General features: G+C 25.7%; 1 protein-coding gene across 1 annotated transcript in view; it reads right to left on the reverse strand.

Annotated features, from left to right (window-relative positions):
• Nucleotides 1-17,025, reverse strand: part of LOC135923461 (major facilitator superfamily domain-containing protein 10-like) — a 46,522-nt gene that overhangs the window by 7,751 nt on the left and 21,746 nt on the right. Inside the window, exons 6-7 of the mRNA XM_065458213.1 lie at nt 15,136-15,351; nt 3,905-4,019 (exon numbers count right to left, since the gene is read on the reverse strand). Of these exons, the coding sequence (XP_065314285.1) occupies nt 3,905-4,019; nt 15,136-15,351 (331 nt within the window). The remainder of the gene's footprint in view (nt 1-3,904; nt 4,020-15,135; nt 15,352-17,025) is intronic.

Below are 17,025 nucleotides of genomic sequence, written 5' to 3' on the forward strand. Positions count from 1 at the left end.
TGATTTCTTATTTACATTTAGTTCAAAAAGGAGGGGGGGGGGTGAAAAATCAGTATAAATATCGGATCGGTTTTGAACCAATATCGGATGGGTAAAAAAATGTGGATCGGCACTGCCCTAATTTATATTTATTTGCCCATCTTTTTTCGTTAAACAAGACTATATTTATTTAGGTATTTATATTAATAAATTTTTCTTTATATCAAATTAATTTAATATTAATTATATAATTTACTTTAAATAGTAAAATCTGTCTAATCTGTAAAAGTTAATTAATATTTTTAAATCTCTCCCTTCAAACTTATAGTGGTCATTTTGACAGTCATTTTAGCTTATTTGCTTTTTTAAACATTTTTTAATAGTAGTAATTGGGGACCATAACAATTTTTGACAGCCATTTTAGCTTATTTGCTTTTTTAACATTTTTTAATAATAGTAAATGCGGACCATAACCATTTATTTATAGCAGAATTTATTTCACAGGTTTTTTAAATATTGAATAAAATAAATAATAGATTTATCAATATCTATAACTACTGAAATTGAAGATTCAGATCTAGAAGAAATCACAATTGTTGAAGTGGAAAGGAAGAAAATTACAATGTATAAACCCTTTATCACTTCTTCAGTTCAGTAGGTTTTTAAAAAATACTTTATTAGAAACGGAACGGATGAAGAAGAATAAACAATTCTTAATATCGATTCCTTTCACTTTACAAGAACCTCAATATTCCCGTAATGATTCACCCAACATTGAAGTCTAGCTGACTTTATTAATCTGGCACAGAATAAGCTATTAAAAGACAAGCTTTTTTAAAAAAATATCATCTTTATTTATATAGAACTATTTAAAAAGCTAAAATCAACTATTTGGTTCTCAAAAAGAGCCGTATATTTCAGTATCTCTTTCCATTTTATATTTTCATACAATCTATTTTATTTAAATAATATTAGTAGTGCTGTAAAGTAACGTCGCTACTAAAACTACGTTATCTTTTTGAGGAAAAGGAACGTCGGGGTAACGAGTAAAGCGTTTTTTTGAGAGTAAAGCAAAGGTTACTTTTAATTTTATCTTAAAAAAATATTTTATTATATACTATGCTTTTCTAAATTTTATAAATAATTTAAGCCGAGTTTTTAATTAAGATCAACAACCAAAATTTCTTCATTTTTATTTTATTTATTATATTTTTTTTGTTTTCATTATATTTTTGTTAATCTAATTATACTGAATCAATTAAAGTATCGTCGGTCTAGAATTGGAGTGCTCCACTTACCGTTTTTAAGATTTATGAGTTAGGAGTGGATTTTAATTGATTAATTCCATTAAATATACAAATAAAAACTAGATTTAAAAATAATCGTTTTTGACCACGTTAGAGCACTGTCAATTTTGGGATATTTTCGTATTTTTTGCTATATATGCACTATGATATTATCATTTTATAATCACCCGTTGTGCACCTTAAATTATATAAATATATATGGAAAAAATTATCAGTTAAATATTTGCATTATATATTATTCAGCTAAATTATTATTTATATGAATAAATTAAATAAATATTATGTTTATATTATATAATTTGATGATTTAAGTACCTTTTTATTGTTTTTATTTAAGTTGTCATTAATAAAATTGAAATAGAAGAGTTTTTTTGAGAGTAAAGCAAAGGTTACTTTTAATTTTATCTTAAAAAAATATTTTATTATATACTATGCTTTTCTAAATTTTATAAATAATTTAAGCCGAGTTTTTAATTAAGATCAACAACCAAAATTTCTTCATTTTTATTTTATTTATTATATTTTTTTGTTTTCATTATATTTTTGTTAATCTAATTATACTGAATCAATTAAAGTATCGTCGGTCTAGAATTGGAGTGCTCCACTTACCGTTTTTAAGATTTATGAGTTAGGAGTGGATTTTAATTGATTAATTCCATTAAATATACAAATAAAAACTAGATTTAAAAATAATCGTTTTTGACCACGTTAGAGCAGTCAATTTTGGGATATTTTCGTATTTTTTGCTATATATGCACTATGATATTATCATTTTATAATCACCCGTTGTGCACCTTAAATTATATAAATATATATGGAAAAAATTATCAGTTAAATATTTGCATTATATATTATTCAGCTAAATTATTATTTATATGAATAAATTAAATAAATATTATGTTTATATTATATAATTTGATGATTTAAGTACCTTTTTATTGTTTTTATTTAAGTTGTCATTAATAAAATTGAAATAGAAGAGCATTTTGAACAAAAAAAAAGAAAGAAAGAAAGAAAAATTCATAAGGTGTTCATTTTGCTAGGGGAATATTTTGACTTTGAGGAATTTTTAAAAAAAGTAAATAAAAATTAAATTATAATAATTATGAGGTATAAATTTTTTTAAGGAAAATAAAATGAAAGCATGTGATAAATGAATTAACAGAAATAAAAATAAAGGGTGTACTTATTTTTAATTATGAATGTGCATGGCAAGAGAGGATGTATAATAAGTAAAGGGAAATTTTTTTATCTATTTTTTTACTCACTAAGAATTTCTTTTTGTTCTAATTCCCAGAATAAATTATTTGGAAATCCCCAATAATAATTCTTAGAAAATAATTCTACGGAATTTATTTTCTCAAAATTTTTAATAAATTATTTGAGGATTTTTATTCCATAGAATTTTTTCTCCTATTTTATTAATTTTGTAATTTTTAATATCTTAAAAAACGGGGATTTTTTTCCGGGGAATTATTTTCCTAGATTCCTAAACTGGCAAAACTCATGATTTTCTAATATAAATATAAAAAAAGACAGTTCAAATGCAAGATAATAATAGTTTATGATTGGTTAATCAAATAGGACCCCATAATAATTAAAATATTGGGCCAAAAGAAGATAGAACTTTATTTATTATTTTAAAATTAATTTTCCAATTTATTGTAAAGAGGTGGAAGGGTCTATATTTCAATCATTTCTTTTTGATACACTCACAGTGTAAATAGGATTCTGAATTTATAATAGTACCATTCTAGCAATTTTGAATAGAATTGGATGCAAAACTCAGAGGAAAGAGAAATAAAGGAGAAGCAGATAAAAGTAATAGTTAAAGAATTATCGGCCTTTCAAGTTTAACTCGAAGCTAATGAGGCTATATGCTACAAGTTGTTAAAATTTTAAACAATTATTTTCGCACATATAGAGAATATATTTATAATAATTTTCCGAATATTAAATAATTATTTATTAAATATAACACCACTAATACATGTGAGGGAATGTCTCCTTGATAAAAACTTTAATAATGTAATTAAAATCAAATAAAAATATTTGTATAAATGCTATTTTGCTAAAATTAAATAGATGAGTTTTTTTAAAAATATATAACTGTTAGTGATTTATAAAAAAAATCTGCATAAAATGTTTATTCATCGATACTCTTTTATTGCAGATCATTATACTATAATATATAATATTATACGTAGTATTTATTGGAAAAAAGCAAAGATATAAATTCAACGATTAATTAATTTATCAAAATAAAAAAGTAAGTTTTATTAATGATAATTTAAGAGGGTTAATTATGATTTTTGAGTATCAGTTAAAATTGAAGATATTGGCCAAAAATGTGAAAATTAGAATAAAAATATCAACAGAAACCAGAGTATCGGCCGATACTGTGAATTAACAGTTGATATCGATTTTTCTAAAGTATCAAAATTTTATATACTTAAAAAAATGCATTTATATGGGTAACAGAACTCGTTAGAATTTTTATCTATATCGGTTTCGATACATTATAAAAATATTATTAACAAGTCTAGCGGTAATGCATTAGTCATTAATTTCGTGAATTTTTTATAGCAAATGAGTGTATGTAAGCAATAAATAATTACCTATGCCACTAATAGTGAAACAAGGCCGAAAAGTAAACAACGAATAAGGATTTATATAATCAGTTACTTTTTTCATGCGAATTATATTTTTGAAAATGACCCAGATAGATCCATGCTAAATAAATTTTGTAAATATAAGTAAACTTGTACAAAAAAAATCAATTATTTATTTATAAGTGGATTTGGTCAGATTACTGAAAATCTTTAATATACTACCCAAAATTAAAAATGCCAGTTTTTACTTTTGGTTGCAATGCAATGCTAAACGCGTTATTAATAGGATGAAATATTTTATGTAGTGCTGTAAAGTAACGTTGTTAAATTTTTTGAAGAAAAGTAACTCCGTTCGTTACCTTTAGGAGTGTAGCGATACCACTTTTTATAGGCCGATCCGATATTCCAGATATTAAATTGAAATCGGTAGATAACCGATCCGATATCTTATCTAATTTTGTATTCTGTAAAGATACCAATAGTTTTAATTTTTAATATACTTTTTATTAGTATAACATCTCTAATTTTACTATACTATAACATATGTCATTTAAATATATTATAATGATCAGTTATAGTTATATTCAATTCAATTGCAATTCTAAAAGTTTATAAAATATTTTTATTGAAAAATTATTTATTTATATAATAAGTGATAAAATTAAACATTTACATAATTAGTAATAAACAAATATATTATGAAATTTTAAATTAATATTTAAAATTAATATATCGAAGATTTCTTTTTAGAAATACCAAAATTTCCAATTTATCAGAGATCAGTCTGCGGTGATGGGGACTGTCAATATCACTAGCATACTAAAAACAGATTCTGAAGAGATTATTGAACACTTTTTTAAACAGAATGCGAAAAAAAATTATGGCAGAATATTATTAGTTATTATTACTACTAAAAAAATTAAACATAAAAATGGATTTCGATTTTATTTATAAAAATAAATGGTTAATTTTTGTTAAAAGCGCCATTTTTTATCGGATCTGAAATTTTTTTAATATTTGTTGATAAGCGATATTTTAAAATGGTGAAATATCGGCCCGATCCAATATAAAATATCGGTACGTCTCTAGTTATCTTCTTCTAGAGGTAACGAGTAACGGTAACGCGTTTCTTTGTTTTGAGTAACAGTAAAAAAAACATTACTTCAAATATTTCTTTATTATAAATTACTTTTATTTATTTTTTAATTTTATAAATAATAGGTGATGCCTTCTTTCTTATTTCAAATTTTCGTTATTAAATTTTCAGTCAAGATTATTAATCTAATTAATAATGAATCAATCAATATATATGTAAATTTAAATTCTTATTAATATTAGAATTTATTTTTAAAGATTATTATGTCAATTGTACATTTTCTTCAGATAAAAATAGGTAAAGCCTACCTTGGCTTTAATATGAAATATTTTTTACACCAATGAAGAAAAGGAAGAGTCGAAAGTTTACATTTTGTAAGTGAAAATTGTATCCTAACTCAAATATTTTAACAACAATAGTAGAATAAACAAAGGCATCCTCCAAACTGTACAGCCATTTTTAAGGAAAAAGTGGGATATCTGATTATATTGGTTATAACAAGATGGAACTCTTTCTATAACTCCGTGAAATTAATAGCCTTATTAAGGAGAATGATCACAAATTTGATGAATCTTGCAATAAATACAATTACATAAATTTTAAGATAATGGCAAGTCGTTTATAGATGAATATAATATATAGGTTATGGAACCTGTTCCTAAGGCTCTTTCGATTTTTAGAGAGAGAGAGAGAGAAGAAAAAATGCATTTGGAAAATACTCCTACGATTATAATATTAAGAAAATGACTTTAAATAATTTCATTTTGTAAGCTACTTATTAATGCAGTGTAAGACAAAGACAAAGGGTATACAGTTGAAGTAGTTCACAAATTATATTTTAATAATATTTTATTTCAATTGAATATATATTGTCAGCAATAATTCACTCGCTATTTAAATCAGATTGACCCTCGCAAAACTAGAAGTCAGTGTTCCATATAAATATCAACAAGGTACCACAAGTAACTTATTTCCTGTTTGAGAAAAATATTAACAAAGAAAAGGCAAACTTGGTTCCTTTAAAAAACAACTCGTATAGATTATTTTCTAATAAAGATTTAAAAATCTAATGAATATTCCTTTGATGATGAACTTTCTTTTTTCAAAATAAAGATTATTCTTTTTTTAATAAATTCCCCAATAATATTTTATCATTATATATTATTATATAAAAAATATATTATAAATACATATTTAATTAATATTATTTTAAGCATAATTAATTTATATAATATATAAATAGGGAAAAAATATTTTTGTCCATAATATATAATTTTTAAGTAATGAGTAACCAGTTACTTTTTGATTAGCCAGTAACCGTAACGAGTAGAGATCTGCAAAGTTAGGCCCGGCCCGTACGGACTTTGGGCCGGGCTAGGGCCTAATTCTATTTTAAATAATCGGGTTCGGGCCGGGCCTAATATTTTGAAAAAAAATTTGGGCTGGGTCGGGTCGGACCTTGGAAATTTTTTTAAATATATCTAAATTTATCAATTTTATATTGAATTTTTTATTTAAAATAAAAATATTTGATTTTATTTATTGAAACTAAACGACACATAACATATGTCTTTTATTTTGAGTAATTATAAAAATTAATTTCTTTATTTAAATAAATTCGGGCCGGGAAGGTAAATTTTTTTTAAAAAAAATCGGGTTCGGGCCGGGCCTGCAAAACTTTTTAAAAAAATTTCGGGCAGGGCTTGAAAAATAGGCCCGATGCAGATTACCGGTAACACGTCTTTTTTGAAGTAATATTTACAGCACTAAATTTATGTCATAATTATAATATTAAATATAGATAAATGTTGCGCATTTAATCAGGTCGTTTTAAAAATCGACCCAAATAACCTGAGTACAGTTACAGTATAAAAATTAAAATTACCTTAAGTTTATAACCAAAAAATGATTCATTCTGTTGTAGGTTAGATAAATATAAAGATAGGGATAGGAAAATTTCCCGGGAAATAACGGAATTTTCCTTAATATAAATATAATATTTTATTTCAAAAATTATGATTTATAATTTAATTTATTATATAACAAATTTTTAATTTCCTCGTGAGTCTTTAAACTTATTTTTATTAGTGCAACTCTTCAAAGGTAAAATGTTAGACATTATGTTCTCATACATAATATTAATATATATTATAGAATTATTAATAATTAATAGTGTTGTAAACGAACGCGTTTTGAACTCGTTCATCTTTTATTTTTGATAAACTCTGAACGTGAACGCGTTCAAATTTAACGTTCGTTCGATTTAAAAACACATATTTTTATTTATTTTAAAAATTTAATATTGACCCGAATATTTTAAGAAAAAAGTTTTATATTTTATAATCAACTGTTTTTCATTTTTCACATTTCAATTTTTATAACACGCCATTATTAAAATTTATTAATTTGAATATTATTGTTTATATTTTAATTTAATAGATTAGCATAAGCATGGATATTATTATTTCATCATCATCTGATTCTGAAAATTCAAAAACAAATGAATAAATATTACCATGGCCCAAATATGATAAATATTTTACAGTAACATCCTATATTGAAAGAACTAATTCAATTTACCAAATGTAAAATGTGCCCAAAAAGTATTATATCAGTTACAATATCTTCAAGTTTTAATTTAAAACGACATTTGATTTTAATATTATTTATTTTATTTTATATAACATAACTAAGTAAAATCATTAAATTTGAAGAAATAAAGCATTTAGGCTATTTGATCCCAACAATAACGATAGTTATTTTAAAATTAAAAAAAATTAGTGGCCGAAAATATGGTCAATCATTGATAAACGCAGTATTAAACCTATCAGTATCACTATCAAATTTTACATATATTTTATTTTTTTTTTAAATTTGAACATACACTACCGGCCATATATGATTGCCAACCATGCATTTCTTAACATTTTTCTTAAATAAGACAAATCACACAATATGAGGTTTATCAAATTTATTTATAAGTTTTAATAATATTGCATAAAATTACAAAAAATAAAAGATAGCAATTAATTAAGATCAAATTTTGGTCTCATCAATATGACCACCTTTATTCTTAATAATTGCTGCACAAATTTTTGGTAATCTTTCGATGAGATTTTTTTAATATTCGGAAGTGATATTGTTCCATTCTCTCTGTAACACTTCCCAAAGGTGCGAATGAGAGGTTAGAAAGCTTTTTCGCGCTTGTCGATCAAGGTGATCCCATAAAAGTTCGATTGGATTGAGATCGGGAGACTGGGATGGCCAAACCCGAGAATACAGTGTTTTTGTATGTAGATTTTGTAAATAATCTTTGCATAGCCTGGATGTATGCTTTGTGTCATTATCTTGTTCAAATAAAAAGTTATTCCCGACCAAACGCTTTCCTGGTGAAATCAAATGGTCCTCAATGATTTGCCGGTATCCCTCCTTGTTAAGGATTCCTTTAATTTTGACAATGACCAAAGCTTTCCCACACCATAACAAACCCTCCCCCGAATTTGACTATAGGAATTATGCAGTGACCCTCATTCGCTCTCCAGCTGAGCGGAGTATATATTGCCTTCTTTTAGAACCGAAGATTTCGAATTTTGACTCATCACTCCATAAGACCTGGTACCAGTTGGCAGATGTCCAAAATTGATGTTTTCGTGCCCAGTCTAATAGCTTGAGTTTATTTTTTTGCTCAAGAGTGGCATTTGACCGCCACCCTACCGTAAGGTTCAAAACTCCTAAGGCGACTTTTCACAGTTAAGACACTAATAGGGTTTTACCGAGTCAGATTAATCTTTGCAGCTATCTATGAGGCGACAAGGCGTCAATTGTTTAATGATCCTTGCTATATACCTATCACCGCTTAAAGTCGTTTTGCGGAGTCTTCCAGGCCTCTGGATTCGATATTGTATTATTGTTGCGTAATCTTTTAAGTAGACTGTTCGTCGAGCTAGGGTTAATTCTCTGGCAATTCAGCGATTACTTTTACCACTTATGTGTAAATAAATTATTTTGCATTTAGTTGGAATAGAAATTTCTCTTCCTTTAATTATTTTGGTCGAATGTTCGTTAAAATTTATAAAGACTAAAAGTTTATTTAAACAATGATTTAAAACAAAAAAAAATCTAGGAATTTTTTTTTAAATAATTAAAAATGGGTATTAATAAGCAGATAATGTGATTAATGACTTTCTTCCAAAAAACAATGGGCAACTTAAAATTTTTGCTGAAAAAAACCCAATTTTACCAAATTGTTCATTTTTGACATCTTGTTTTCAAAGGCTAAAATTTCATAGAAACATTTATAGAAATTCCAAGTTTTTTTATTCTAAATATGTCTAGACAACTTAAATTAATGAATCAATTAGCTTTTACCCAAATAAGTTAAAAAAAATTTAAGTTATTACTTTTTTTATGTAAAAATGCAAAGTGGGCAATGGCCGGTAGTCAATATATGAAGATAAATATATTCTTTCTGCAATTATACATCTAGTATTCAAGCTTCAATGGCCATAGATAAAACTTCCACAGAACGAACCTAAAAAAATAAACTTATAGGGTTATTGAAAAAAATCATATATGCAAGAACTGTTAATTTCGAGATATCCTTTTTTTCGAGAAAGTAGAGAATGTATTGGAGGAGGATAACTTATCTCAATTTTTTGAAGCAAAGGACAAAACAATAAATGTTTTTAATGAATTCCCCAAGTTAAAAGAGTTGTTTATTAAGTATAATACCGTAATCCCCTCATCTGCCACTGTAGAGCGCGTTTTATAGCTAATGCCGTATTAGCTGTGAAGTGTTCCTGTCTATCCGATGAAAATTTTGAAAAACAATTGTTATTAAAAATTAATAAGAAAATTTTTTTACAAATAAAAATATATTTTTATTCCCTATATTATATTATATTTATAAATTATCAAAATAAAACTATATTTTTTATCATATATTGTAATAAAAAATGTAAGACATTTATTTATAAATTTTTTTAAAAAAAAATTCATCATAAATTTTCAAACGAACGTGAACTCGTTCCTTTTTTTTGAAAGTTAAACGTGTTCGATTTTATTAGAAACAGCACTAATATTTAATGATATATTTAGATTTGATATATAAGGATCAATTTAGTGATGTTTAATTTAAATTAATAATTGCAATATTTTACTGCTTCGGAAAACTTCCAACATCCATTTTATTAAAGATAAAGTTAATAACAAAAAAGAGTATATCAATATGCAAATATTGTCAATTGACATATAATTTCCCAAATTCAACATTAGATGTCTCAGCATATCAAAAAATGTCAAAGGTATATTAACAGTTACAATTTAAATAAGTTGATAATAATAATTCTACTGAACAGAATATTGTAATATGTATACCAGATTCCAGTAATTCTAATAAAATAATATCCCAAAAAAACACAAATAAAAGTATTCTAGATACGTTTAAAGAAAATACCAATATAATAATGTATCAGGCACATCTTAAATTAAATCATTTTTTGACACTGTAACTTAACAAAATCAAACACAACTTTACAGTGCGTTGGCATTAGCTACTATTTTTATGTCGAATTGCCCTTTTCATTTTGTTAAAAATAAATATTTTATCAATTTTAAAATTAATGCGCATAGCCTATAAAATTCAATCAATTAGAAAAACATTATTAGATTTTGAATATAATAAAGTGACAAATATTATCAACAACAAATTCGATACCTTAAAAGATTTTATTCTCATTAGCGATGGCTGAGCAAACAGTAGGGAAGAACCCATTTTATTTAAATTTATTGACACAGTATCTAGTGTTCACACTGGTGAGTATGTAGCATCTGAGCGGATAAAGGCAATTGAAGAAATTGGTAGTAAAAAATTTATTTACTAGTAACTAATAATGCAAAGAATATAAAAAAGGAATTTTCCCGAGGAAACTTCCACTGAAAATTTACATCTCTAGAAATAAATAGACAAAGTATTTTTTGCCATTTTTTTCAATTTTTGGAATAAAATTTGAACAGCGGGTATCCCCGAATAATGTCACCTTTGGACGCCCTTTGAGTCCAATGCGAGCAAAAATGACGAGATAAATTAATTTATTAAAATTGTATCTGGTTGTTTCTCAGCTTACGTGAAGTTTTTCGACTATGACAATTATTCATTCCTTCTTCATGTAAATCAAGAATTTTCTCATGAGTAATTGGATCTATTAGAATTCCGTGGGGTATTTGAAATTAAAATTCAAAAATAATTGTGAAAAACTAAAGTTTAACTATTTTGCAGTTGTTAAAAAGCAGATGAGGAATTCCATGGGGCATTTGAAATTAAAAATAATTGTGAAATACTAAAATCTAAACGTGTTCTTGCATATATTAAAAAACTCTACTAAAATAAGTTATGTTATGACATCTAAAAAAATCTACTAGCATAAGGAATGTTATGACCATTTAAAAAAATATACTAACAAAATATATGTTAAGACAATTTTAAAAAAATCTACTAACATACGGTATGTCATGACCATTTAAAAATTGACTAAAACTCGTAATTAAAACGGCAATATTTTTCCATTAAAGCTATTGTCTATAGAAATTAATGATCCAAAATAAGTTGTAAAATCATTGGAATCTTGAAACTAACCTTAAATTGCCGTATTAAAATTACAAAATAAATTTTTCTCGCAAACATTGGTATAATATAAAATGTAAAACCGACGCTATTTTTGAATTTGGATAGTATATTATAGCATCAAAATATTCATAATAATCAATTTAATGCTATTAAAAGTAGCGCACTACGATACTTTTATAGAAAAAATTAGCTAATTAACACGCTGTGCCGATATAAATATAGGATCATCACTGATATTTTACGTTTTCGAAAAATATCAGCCCGATTCGATAAAACACTTCAGATCTGATATTTTTTATTGTTTTTGGTTATTTTATGATTGTATATATTGGTATAATTTTTATTATTTTATAAATAATTTCATTAATATAATAAGGGAGAAAAATATAATTTATTTGTTGTAATGTTTAAAAAAAATAGTTAATAAATTTTTTATACTTTATATATAAATTTTAAAGGCTCAAAAAATTCAAATTTCAATTTTGGGTCATTTTAGTGATTCATATCGTGGTTATATTCACTTTATATTTTATAATTCACATTTATTTTATGGGTTTTCAATGCCGGTTTATATATATAATTTTAGAAAAGTTATTAGTCCTAATAAATTTATGCTTAATATTTTTAAATAACAATAATATTTCTTAAAAAATTTTATTATCCCCCCCCAGACCAAATTCTTGCGTACGATTCATTTTAATCCTATTTTTTTGGTATTTCTAAGCCCAAGTGGTCCCGATTAAAAAATTTCAACCCTAAGCTGAGTTGCATGCAGGATATAGAAAATGCCATGTTTTTATTTTTTATTTGAACTATTTGGAATAACATTATTCACCTGGACCCCGAGTCTATGCTTGGGGTTCGTGCTCAGAGCTGGTTTGGTCGATTTTTTAGACCCAAACCCCGGGTCTTTTTACACAACCAACCAATTAACAACACTACCTTTAGCTACCTCATTGTTGAAAGTGCTAGGGAATAAATGTACTTTGACCCACGTAAAAAACGAGATGCTTAATTTGGAAAAACACATAATACATACCATGATTCTATATTTTGCCCAAAGAAAAAAATTAATGTTTGGAAAGAGAAAAAAATGATCTAAATACATGTGCTTACAATGCTGCTTATTTAATGGACCCCCAATATCAAGGGAGAATCTTATTAGTACTGAATTTGATGAAGCATGTGATATAATGCAAGAATTAGGTATTTTACAAGGTGGTGATAATCAAAATATTATAATAAATTTCAGAAGTAAAAGCGGCATATTTAATAGTCAAAATATGTGGAAAGTAGTAACTTATGTAAGAAACAATCAGGTTTCGGCCTTAAGTTAGGGGAAGGAACTTTGCCTACCTTACCTATTAAGAGAAGTAGCTATATTTTACAAACATTTCCTAGTGCGAATTCTTCTTCAGAAAGAAATTGGTCGGTTTAAGGCAATATTCATACGAAAAACAGAAATCGATTGAACTTCTACAACAGGAAAATTGGCAAGAGTATATCATAACTTAAGAATAGAGATTTAAATTTCCCGGTAAAATTGGTTCAGGAGAAATTTCCCAGGAAAATTGGGGAAAAGGGGAAAATTAAAAATAACCCCAAAATATACTTTAAACCTTTCAATTTTTTATTGTATTACTTTATTAAATTTGTGGAACTAAGGGAAAATAAAATAATTAAACAATAAAGCAAAAATATACTATAAACATTTCATTTTTTTGAATAACTTTTATTTACAATAAGCATGTATTATAAATTACATTTAAAATTCATGGGATGCTAAAGAAATAGAATTAACAACTTCATGGGATGTAATTGAAATATCATCATTATCATCATCACTTTATATGATAAATCGATCCCGAACATGTATTTGTGTGATCCTTATCCTTTAATGTTTGTTATGCCTGATTGATATTAATTTCCAACTCTTACATTCTTTATTCTATTTCTCGTTTTTTGAATGAATTTTTCCAGTGGTCAAAAGGCATCTTACTGCCACTTGACAAAGAGGTTGATTTGTACACAACCTTTTCCACCATATGAGTGGTTTGGTATGGATCGAGCTCTCCCATATGCCAGCTTCTCTATAGAAACCTTGTTTTGTTATGGATAATTCTGCTAAATTATTCATAATTTTTCCAATATCGCAATTAATTTGGCCTGAATATTTATTAAATTTAAAGCTACTGTTAATTCGCGGTTTGTTAATTTCACACCATATCTCTAGGATCCAGAAGATTTGTTGATTAATGATATTCTCGGCAACAAAATTTCTTTCGCTTATTAATAATCTTAATACTTCTCAAATCATTTTCATTAAAAATAAGAGTTGATAAATTAAGTTTATCTTTTATATCCCAAAATATTTCTGGTACGTCAGATAATACAACCGAATACTCCTAATTTTAATAGGGCCCTCCAATTCTACAATTATTTTTGTTATAAATAAATTCCAAAAAAGTCAGTATAGATTCTAATTTATCCCGGTATCCTTCTTTATCCAATATAATTCGCCTCCTTTATTTGTCTATAAATCAATTTGAAATTGCAATTTCTTACAAAACTTCCTTATTTTTCAAAACACTTTGCAACATTATAACAAAATTTTAAGGAAGATATATATCCTTTCTTTCTATAAAATTTGCCAATAAAATACCATTAAATTTTATGATCAATATTTAATAAGCAGATTCAAGCCATGTGTGGCACATCCAAAGCATTCAATTAAAGACTCACGAAGAAAATAAAAATTATTTTAAAATTTATGATATAAAGTAAATTATAAATCATAATTTTTGAAATAAAATATTATATTTTATAAAATATAAATCATAATTTTTGAAATTAAATGATATATTTATATTATGGGAAAATTCGGAATATTTCCCTACCTTTACATCTCTACTTAGGAATGATTAAAAATATTAAAGAAAATAATAATATTGAAAATAAATCAGAATAAGCCTCTGCAACGGAGGGCGAAACATCTATTGAATGAATTAAAATATTATAAAATTACATAGATTCATTATATAAAATAAATTTAATAATGGCGTAAAAAATATTTATTTGAATATGACCATATTGGACCGGTGAAATATCAGTCAATTAACCGAATCGAATTTGACCGGTCAAATGCACAACCCTGATAAAATCAACTTTCACATAAACTCATCTAGTTCGGAAATATTATATATATTGCTTAGATTCAAATTTATTTAATATTAAGGATCGGGCTACACATGGATATAATCTGTTTAATTAAAAAATTCTTAGTCCCTTTTTTGAAAAAAACAAAATCAAGGCCAATCATGCGTCCTTTATTTTATTTTGAATGCCCTAAATTATATTATGAATTTTATCTAATATTTTATTATCGCTGGCATTCGGGTGATAACTGTATCTCGTAAAAAATTGACCATAAATCAAATTCATATTTAAAATTATATTTATAATAGCACTGAATAGTTAAAAGTTTATATAAATATTGCATGTAAATAAAATTAAAACCTTGTTGAATTTATAATTCTGTAATGTTTCTGGTAGGAAAAAGTAAACCAAGAATAAATTTAGGATAGAAAGAAACAGTGATAGATAAGCCACCATATCATATGAATAATGACTCAAGGAGACGACTTCATTCGATTTTAAATAACGTGATGCCATAATTCCGCCTATTAAAGGTCCCACAATAAAACCCATAGAGAATGCGGCTCCAATCAAAGCCTAATATATCATATTTTATATACCATTTATATACTTGATAACAAATTATAAAAATTACGATAGTATTGAGAACATTAGAATCATATACAAGTAGGGCCCTGCATGGGCTATTCGAAGCCTGGCCCGACCCCGAATACTGAATCTTTTTCTCGGGCTGTAAGGGATAGCTTGACCAAAGGCCCAAAGAGTTTTTACAGTAATGTTGTATCCGATAAATTTTTGTTATTGAACGATATCAAATTTAAATTGTTTATTAGATTAAATTTAAAATAAATATTATTTTATTTCCATACAAATTTTTACAACTTATAAAATAAAGTATTTTTATTGTTTAAAAAAGATTATGGCAATATGCACTTATAGAAAAATAATTTTACTATATACAACGTTTCGATAAAATCTTAGTTATCTTTTTCATGGAAATAATATATTAATAAGATGAAAATTTAGATAAAAGAGAAGGAATTTTTCCGAGTTAAAATGATTTTAAAAAAGAACCTTAATAATATTTTAGCACAGAGTAATTTTTAATAATTAACTAAATAATAAAAAATTATCTATTAAATACAACACCACCATTTCTTCCAGCGCACCAGTTTAACGCTTATTCAGTGTAGCTAACAGTGTCTCCTTGATAAAATATTTAAAAATGCTTTATTGTTAAAATGTATTGATGTCAATTTGTAAATATTTGATATAGCTCCATCGATTCTTCTCCTTCGCGTAGCAAAGCTCAACGCTTTTTTAAAAAATTAGAGACGAATTCGCGAAAAAACTGATCAGCCCAAGGTATCTCTCACAGCAAAGGTTTACTACCACGCTTATTCGCTCTAATAGCGACTAATTTTATTTCTTCCATCAAATAATCATTCATACCTCCTTATACTTTATTTTCTTCCCTTTCCTGATTTCTCTCTTATTTTTCCTCTTAAGACATTGTCCTAGTTTTTGTATAATTTATTACGTTTTTGTTCAATTTATTACTAAGTTTTCTTTATTGTAAAAAGTTATATTTTTTTATTTATTATTTTTGATTGGTAGACAAAGCATAATCATAAAAAATAAATAAGGATTATTATTTTTTTTGTGATTTATCATTTTCTTCGTTTTTTTATCATTCTTCGATTTTGGTTAATTCTATTTTTTTTTGATGCAAATTCTTAATATTCTATAAACAAATTCTTAATTTCAATGTATAAAGATTTCTTAATTTTTCGGTAGTGTAATACAAAATTAATAAAAATAAACGACTTAGTCGAAAACTGAGTCTAAGTTTTGGGTCTAAAAAATCGACCCAAACTGACTTGAGTTATGAACTCAAGTCGTGAACTCAAATCAACTCAAGTCGTGAACTCAAGTCCTAACAGTTAATAAAGTCTACAGACCTCAACAATAACAACAATAAATTGGTATAAATAAGAGGAACGTTTCATTACGGAGAATATAAACCCACGACATCAGAAAATCGATTGAAAAAACTAGGTTTACTTAATATTGGTAGAAATTTAATCCTCAATTACCAAACAAATTATTGATAAATTGGCGCAATCGCAAAGAACATTAAATTTCAATTTATGAACGATATTTTTATTAACTTTTTAAATGATCATATAATGATTAATTCTATATTTAATTGTGATTTATATATAGCTATATATTTTTTCTATTATATTC

The sequence above is a fragment of the Gordionus sp. m RMFG-2023 genome, chromosome 2, assembly GCF_954871325.1.
Source record: "Gordionus sp. m RMFG-2023 chromosome 2, tfGorSpeb1-WG-v2, whole genome shotgun sequence".
Classification (NCBI taxonomy): domain Eukaryota; kingdom Metazoa; phylum Nematomorpha; class Gordioida; order Chordodea; family Parachordodidae; genus Gordionus; species Gordionus sp. m RMFG-2023.